The sequence below is a fragment of the Condylura cristata genome, unplaced genomic scaffold (genome assembly GCF_000260355.1).
Source record: "Condylura cristata isolate star-nosed mole 26May11 unplaced genomic scaffold, ConCri1.0 scaffold00040, whole genome shotgun sequence".
NCBI lineage: Eukaryota > Metazoa > Chordata > Mammalia > Eulipotyphla > Talpidae > Condylura > Condylura cristata.
Genome location: NW_004567141.1, coordinates 5222266 through 5229112, shown reverse-complemented (window position 1 = coordinate 5229112; position 6847 = coordinate 5222266). Strand labels below are relative to the sequence as shown.

At 61.7% G+C, this 6847-nt stretch overlaps 2 protein-coding genes across 5 annotated transcripts; one reads left to right on the top strand and one right to left on the bottom strand.

Annotated features, from left to right (window-relative positions):
• The first annotated feature begins 1159 nt into the window (after positions 1-1159).
• PAQR6 (progestin and adipoQ receptor family member VI) lies at positions 1160-5360 on the top strand. Of its 4 annotated transcripts, XM_012733294.1 has the most exons (9): positions 1306-1390; positions 1925-2023; positions 2300-2375; positions 2737-2864; positions 2970-3175; positions 3304-3430; positions 3767-3863; positions 4033-4183; positions 4499-5360. In XM_012733294.1, the coding sequence occupies exons 3-9, from the start codon at positions 2325-2327 to the stop codon at positions 4771-4773; spliced, it is 1035 nt and encodes a 344-aa protein (XP_012588748.1). In that variant the 5' UTR covers positions 1306-1390; positions 1925-2023; positions 2300-2324; the 3' UTR covers positions 4774-5360. The 4 variants fall into 4 exon arrangements, with proteins under 4 accessions (XP_004693899.2, XP_004693897.1, XP_012588748.1 ...); XM_004693840.2 differs by lacking the exon at positions 1925-2023 and having other exon boundaries at positions 1226-1390; XM_004693842.2 differs by lacking the exons at positions 1925-2023; positions 2300-2375 and having other exon boundaries at positions 1160-1390.
• A 114-nt stretch (positions 5361-5474) lies between these two features.
• Positions 5475-6606, bottom strand: BGLAP (bone gamma-carboxyglutamate (gla) protein). The gene is made up of 4 exons (XM_004693648.2): positions 6330-6606; positions 6077-6115; positions 5862-5931; positions 5475-5736 (listed from the first exon to the last, which is right to left on the bottom strand). The coding sequence occupies exons 1-4, from the start codon at positions 6391-6393 to the stop codon at positions 5607-5609; spliced, it is 303 nt and encodes a 100-aa protein (XP_004693705.1). The 5' UTR covers positions 6394-6606; the 3' UTR covers positions 5475-5606.
• Between the last annotated feature and the right edge of the window lie 241 nt (positions 6607-6847).

Sequence of the window (6847 nt, the reverse complement as noted above, 5' to 3'; positions counted from 1 at the left end):
AGTAAGTGGGAAGGGAGGCTGCCACCCCCTTCCTCTCTAGGGAGGCACCTGCAGATGGGTGGTGGCAGAAGGGTGAGGCCCCTTGAAGCTGCCCAGACAGGGGCCCTCTGTCCTGATGAATTCGTCCACTTTTGCCCTCCCCAGGACTGAAGGCCTGGCAGGGTTGAGCATGGGGCTAGCTTTGGGAGTGCCAAGGTGAATTGTGGGAGCAGAGATCATGAATAGCTCAGGGCACTGAATGGAGCAGCAAGAGCAGGGCTGCCTGTGGGAGGCTTTGGCCAGGAGTCTTGGCCCCTCCCATCAGTGTGGAAGTAGAGCTCAGGTTGGGGGTCTCTGCTGTCCCCCACCCCAGAGCTGGCCTAGCTTCCCCAGCTGTTTTCAGAGGAGAGCAGGCTCCCTGCTTCTTTCCTCTAAGATGGCAAGTCTGGGACAGGCTGGGGGGAGTGGGTCATGACCCCCCACTCCTAGTCCCTGGCAGAGATTTAATAAAGATACTCCCCCCCCCCAAAAAAAAAAGCCCATCTCTGTCTCCTGGTGCTTTTTTTGTGCAGTTTTACTGGGGTATTGGCTGAATGGGTATATTGGATAAGTTTCTCAGAAGTGGACTCATGAAAGCAAGATGCTGCAGAGAGAGCTGTGTGATGGACACTTTCTCTCCCTGTGTGCTGCGGGACCTTCAGACGGGTGAACAGTGGAGCCACCTGTGAAGGCAGCACTGCCTGGGGCGTTGCTTTCTCCATTTGGGTCCTCTGAGTTGGAGAGGTCCTCAAGGGGGACAGGGTGGGCCTTGAAGCCACCATAAATTCCTGTCCCTCCACAAAGACTGGTCCCATCAGTGTCCAGGGAGTAAACATGCCCAGCAAATCCCTGTGCTTGAATCAAAGACACCCAAGTGCCGTTTACCAAAGGCATCTGTTCTGGACTCTGCCCAGCACCAGGCGCTTAGAGGCAGCAGGGTGAGAGGCGGCTTCTGAAATCCAGTCTGTCAGGATTTGGACTTCTCTGCCCAGCCCAAGGCAAAACTGTCTCCGGAGAACCTGGCTATTCTGCGGTTGGCTCTGAAACACCCTGGCGGCATCCTGGCTTGGCCTTCCTGTTCTGGCCAGTCTGGTCTCGGGTTGGGTCAGGCTGGAGGGGCTGGCTGTGTGCAGGAGGCCGAGTGAGCTGCCTGCTAATGGGCTGGGCCACCCTGTGCTGCTCCCTGGAGGCTGGACAAGGCTGGGATTGTTCCTGGCTCCCCTTTGTCTCCCACTCCCCGCCCAGGCCTGGCCAGCCTGCCGCCACTCTCTTCTCCCGGCCATCCGCCTGGCTGGCAGGACCCTGGGACTCCGCCTGCCTGTGGAGCCCCAGGCCTGCTGACCCTCCAACTGGAGCACCTGTCAAGCTCTGGGTAAGGAAGCCCACCTGGGTCCTTCACCTAATCTGGTGAATTCAAAGTGCCCGCTGCAGTCCCAGCAGCAACCCCCTCCCCTTCCATGGCTACTGTACACCCTTCCAGAGACCTGAACCTCACTGTTAAGGGGAAGTTCTCTGTTGAGGGTGTGGAGCCCCAGCACCTTTCTCCCACCTCCCACTTATCCCCTAGTAACTGGGTAGTGCTCAGGTCAGACCACCCATCCGCTTCTGGGGAGGGTTGGGTGGGGGCAGGGAAGGAAGCCTCACCTGTCTTAAAAGCTCAGCCTGGTATAGGGGTGGGGCCAGATCTGCCCTGTTCGCAGCAGGGTGTCAGCATCCAGCAAAGACCCTCAAACCTGAATGAGAGCCAAGGGGAACCAGCAGCCTGCTGAGGAGGAGAGTATGTGCGACACAGATGGGCGAGGCTTTGGGCACGAAGAGGGGTGGGCCAAGGCCGTAGAATTGCTGGAAAGTTTTGGCCTGGGAAGGTGGGGGGAGTGTCCTATTCCTGGGATGGTTCCACCCCCAGCAGGCCCAGCCCCTCCACTTGTGCCAAGGAATGTGCCTGGGAGAGGCTGCTGGGGACCGGCAGGCCAGCAGAGCCAAGGCCACCGGAGTCAGCGCACAGGTCTGGGGCTGAGGGGCGCAGGGCTCAGGAGGGACAGGGATCCAGATGCCCCCAAGGCATGTGTACAGTCACCAGAGAGAGCCTGTTCCTTGGTGGCCACGGGGCTCCGGGAACTCTCCTGAGGCAGAAATTCGGGTTTGGGGCCTGGGTTATTGAGGCAGCCTCTAAATTGGGGGGCCCTCCACTCCCCACAGGGCTGAGGCAGACCAGTCCTGGGTGAGAAGAGGCCTGCAGATGGGCAGATACCTGATTCCCCACCTTCCACTTTGTCTCCAGGTCTACGTAGAGCTGCCGGGTCATCATGCTCAGTCTCAAGCTGCCCCAACTCCTTCGAGTCCACCAGGTCCCCCGGGTGAGGGCTCTACCCCGCCACCCGCCCACAAACGCTGGCTGTCCACCCAACCAGCAGGGCGGAGGCTCCTCTTAGCAGCTGGGGAGTTGCGTGAAAGCTAAGCTCTCCCCACTCCAGTGAGACTCCCTCTGACCGTGCAAGGAGCAGCTTGTGACCTGCTCCTGGAACTCTGAATGCCCCTCCATGCAGTGTACCCTGTGTGCCCCTTAGATCTTAGAACCTGTAGTAAGAGGGGGTTCAGATGGCATTTGGCCTGCTTTGGGGGCCACTGTGAGCTCCAGCATCTTCAACCCTGCTCTGAGGTCGCACATGGAAGGGCAGGGCACAGTGACCCCGCTCCTCTCTCATGCCACTACCCCAGGTATTCTGGGAAGACTGTATCATGTCTGGCTACCGCCGCCCTACCAGCTCCGCCCTGGACTGTATCCTCAGCTCCTTCCAGATGACCAACGAGACGGTCAACATCTGGACTCACTTCCTGCCCACCTGGTGAGGGAGGCCAGGGCTGTGAGCTCAACGGGGGGTCCGGGCGGCCGGCAGGCTGCAGCGGGGAGTGGGGAGGCTCCGCAGGGCCTGAGCACATGCCCGCCGCAGGTACTTCCTGTGGCGCCTCCTGGCGCTCGCGGGGGGCCCAGGCTTTCCGGGGGAGCCCTACCACTGGCCGCTGCTCATCTTCTTGCTGCCAGCCTGCCTCTACCCCTTCGCGTCGTGCTGTGCGCACACCTTCAGCTCCATGTCGCCCCGCGCACGTCACATCTGCTACTTCCTGGACTACGGTGCGCTCAGCCTCTACAGCCTGGGTGAGCCGCGGCTGGCCAGGGCCAGGATGGGGGCGGTCCGCCTTGGGCGGGGGCCGGGTGTGGCCAGAGGGGCTCCCTCCGCAGCCCACCCTTCCGGTCTCAGCTCCGCCCCTCAACTTTCCCCACAGGATGCGCCTTTCCCTATGCCGCCTACTCCATGCCGGCCTCCTGGCTGCACAGTCGTCTGCACCAGCTCTTTGTGCCCACAGCTGCGCTCAATTCCTTCCTGTGCACCAGCCTCTCCTGCTACTCCCGGTGGGTTCTTGGCCAGTGATGGAGGGACAAGACAGGACACCCTGGGGCGGCAGAGAGACCGGGGGTGCCGCGTCAGCACCTTTACTCCAACACTTTAGTGACAAAGGGACCATTTTTTGAGATTCAGTGTTCATCACATACCCGAGCTACCTCCTTTATGCGCACAGCCACCTAGGAGGCAGGTGTCTTACCCCATTTTACAGAAGTGGACATTTACAGACGGCTTTCTCTTAGCCACTCAGCCACACTGACATTTCATCTTGCCCTGAGGTCCCCTGCCCTCCTCTGACCCCACCCAGTAGGAACACGGTCACCAGCCTTTCCCTCCCGTCCCAGGTTCCTGGAGCTAGAAAGCCCTGGGCTCAGTAAGTTCCTCCGCACTGCAGCCTTCGCCTATCCCTTCCTGTTTGACAACCTCCCGCTCTTCTATCGGGTAAGGGTACCTGGGGCCTCGCCCAGGGCCTGCTTCCTTATCCTGGCTCTTCAGTGCCCACTTCCAGTCCTGCCCCTGCTACCCACCCCTCCCCTTCCTTGCCAGACCCCAGATACACTGCGTCCTCTCCCTAAGGCCCTCCCCACCAGCCCTGCTTTTCCTTTACCAGCTGGGACTGTGCTGGGACAGGACCCACAACTGTGGGCAGGAGGCACTGAGCACCAGCCATGGCTACCACCTCTTCTGTGCGCTGCTCACTGGCTTTCTCTTTGCATCCCATCTGCCCGAGCGACTGGCACCGGGACGCTTTGACTACATTGGTGAGAGGATGCCTGGCCCCGCCCGGCCAGGCCAGGCAGGGGCAAGGGGAGGAGCTTCCCGCAGGGAGCGGTGCCCTGGTGACAGGGGTCTGAGTCAGAGGCTCCTCGAGGTCTGGGTCCACCACCCAGCCCCACCCCCAGACTCGCTGGCAAAGGTAGTGAGTGGCGTGTCTGTGTTAGTCCATGTGGTCCCCTGTGGGTCAGGTTTCCTTTTCCCAATTTTGGGGGGAGCAAGCCCAGAGGAGGGAGTCATTCGCAGTGGGTCACAGGGAGAGTTGAGGCAGCTGTGATCTGACTGGCCCACCCTCCCCACAGGCCACAGCCACCAGCTGTTCCACATCTGTGCAGTGTTGGGCACCCACTTTCAGCTGGAGGCAGTGCTGGTGGACATGGGCTCTCGCCGAGCCTGGCTGGCCACACAGGAACCTGCCCTGGGCTTGGCGGGCACAGTGGCCACACTGGGCTCGGCGGTGGCCGGGAACCTGCTCATCATTACTGCCTTCACAGCCTTCCTACTTTGGGCCCCCAGGACCTGCTCCCTGCTGCAGGGGGACCTACTAGAGGGGGGCACAAAGGCTAAGCAACAGTGAGGCCTCATCTCAGAGGCTGCCCTGGACAGAAGCAGAGGCCAGGCCCTGGTGCTGGAGAGGAGTCCGACCGGGCTGGGAGCTGGGAGCGTAGGGGCTTACCTGAGCCTGAACCAGAGTCGCTGGGAGAGGGCACAGGAGAGGAGGGGAGCAGGGGTGGGGGGCAGGGGGCACAGCAGGGGAGCAGGAAGTTCCTTGAGTCTCGGGATGGGATGGGGGTGGGAAGTGCCGAGGGCCTGAGAGGAGGTGCAAGTGTCCAGGCTGGAGCTGCCCGTCAGAACCTAGGACAGGGACCTATGGAGCACTCACTGGGCCCTGCTTCTGGTGCTCCTGCTCAGAGAAACCTTAGCCCGGGGAAGAACTAACATGACTAACCTAGCTGGCCCTGAATGCTGTTAGCCAGGCCCACTGTTGCCCCCAACCCCAAACCAGGCAGTGCCCTCGCCGGCACCCCCTGCCCTCAGAGCCGTCTGTCCTGGTGGCAGCCATGCCCTCGAGGGCTGCTGGCTACAGGGAGAACCTGAGTCAGGCTGTGGGAAGTCACCTTTAATGCTTTCCGGAATGAGGTGCAAATAAATAAATCTGCATTAGTCTTTGGGAAGAGCTTTCTGGGACTGAAAAAGATTAAAAGCCCCTTTCGACCCCACCTTCCCAACACCTCGCTCCCACACCGTGTGGATGGAGAAAGAATCACAGCCCACAAGTCCTCTTCTGGAGTTTATTCTGGAGCAGCTGGGGCGATGGGGACCCCAGGGAGGGGAGGGAGGGGAGGGTGCAGGAAGGGAAAGCGGCCAGGTCCTGCGCAGCACCGGCGGGCGCTGAGGGGCCTGCAGGCTCTAGGCCGCGCCGTAGAAGCGCCGATAGGCCTCCTGGAAGCCGATGTGGTCCGCCAGCTCATCACAGTCAGGGTTGAGCTCACACACCTCCCTCATGGGCTCCAGGGGATCTGGGTAGGGGGCTGGGGCGCTGAGCCCAGCACAGTGGCATCAGCCGCCACACAAACACCCGCTTCTCCTCCCCCCACACCCGGGACCCCAGAGCTGCCCCAGCAGGTTGGGGCGGGCGGGCTCTGACCAAGCGCATCCTCTCACCCCAGCCCCTGGTCCACGTTGCGCCTGAGTCTCTTCACCACCTCGTTGCCCTCCTGCTTGGACACGAAGGCTGTGGGGTAGAGGGGCAGGAGGCCCTCAGTTTGGGGGGGCAGGGCAGAGGGCAGGCCAGCCTTCCTGAGAGCTGACCAGAGGGGGAGGGGGAGCCAGAAGAGAGGGGCTGGGGATGTGGGCACAGCCCACAGACTGCCTCATACCTGTGCCTCTGCCTGACTTGGCACTGCTGGGCTTTGCATCTGCAGAGAAGAGGAGCCCGATCACCCCTGCCCAGCCCGAGAGCCCTGCTCCTCCCTGCCTCTCTGGAGGCTTGTTCTGCCCTCCCCTCCTCCACAAGGACTGGCCGGGCCGGGGGGAAATGGATTAAGCCTGCAGGACAGTGGTCACCAGACAGGCAGAGGGACGGGGACAGAAGCCCCTCTAGCAGGAGCCTGGGTAGAGCGGGGCACTCACCTGCCGGGCCGGCGAGGCAGAGGGCGGCCAGGGCCAGCAGAGCTAGGGCTGTCATGGGCCTCATGGTGTCTGCCAGTGGCTGCTGGGCTGCTGCTCAGGACCCCGCTGATGGCCTTTCCAGCCGCCAGCACGGTTTATACTCTCGCAACTGCGCCCGAGGAGGGAGGGGCGTCTGACCATGGGAGGGTCATGGGGGAATCTGCCAGGGCTATTTGGGGGTCATCCGCTCTAGCTCTGTAAGCCAAACCCCAAAGGATGTTGTGGTTGGAGCTGTGGCCGCCTGGGCAGTCCCTGGGAATGAGGGAGGAGGGTGGGCTGCAGTCAGACTGCCCATCCCTGAGATCCTCCTCGTTCTCCCTGAGACAGCCCAGCTTCAGTTTGAGACAGGCCAACCAGACAGGTCAGGGCACAGAGGATGGGGCCCTGAGGGCTAACAGATTCGAACAGAGCTGAGTCCCATTCTCATGTGGGCTGTGATTTCTGCTCTCCCAGTGGGCAGGAGCCAAACCCCGGTGGGT

Bases quoted from the DNA above. Each gene is read 5' to 3' on its own strand.
- BGLAP (XM_004693648.2), bottom strand. From the start codon at position 6,393: ATGAGGCCCATGACAGCCCTAGCTCTGCTGGCCCTGGCCGCCCTCTGC. The intron at 5,932-6,076 runs GTATGAGGCAGT...TCTACCCCACAG, and splicing joins CAAGTCAGGCAGAGGCACAG to CCTTCGTGTCCAAGCAGGAG. The intron at 5,737-5,861 runs GTGAGAGGATGC...TGCTGGGCTCAG, and splicing joins AACGTGGACCAGGGGCTGGG to CGCCCCAGCCCCCTACCCAG.
- PAQR6 (XM_004693842.2), top strand. From the start codon at position 1,175: ATGGGCTGGGCCACCCTGTGCTGCTCCCTGGAGGCTGGACAAGGCTGG. The intron at 2,865-2,969 runs GTGAGGGAGGCC...TGCCCGCCGCAG, and splicing joins ACTCACTTCCTGCCCACCTG to GTACTTCCTGTGGCGCCTCC. The intron at 3,431-3,766 runs GTGGGTTCTTGG...CTCCCGTCCCAG, and splicing joins AGCCTCTCCTGCTACTCCCG to GTTCCTGGAGCTAGAAAGCC.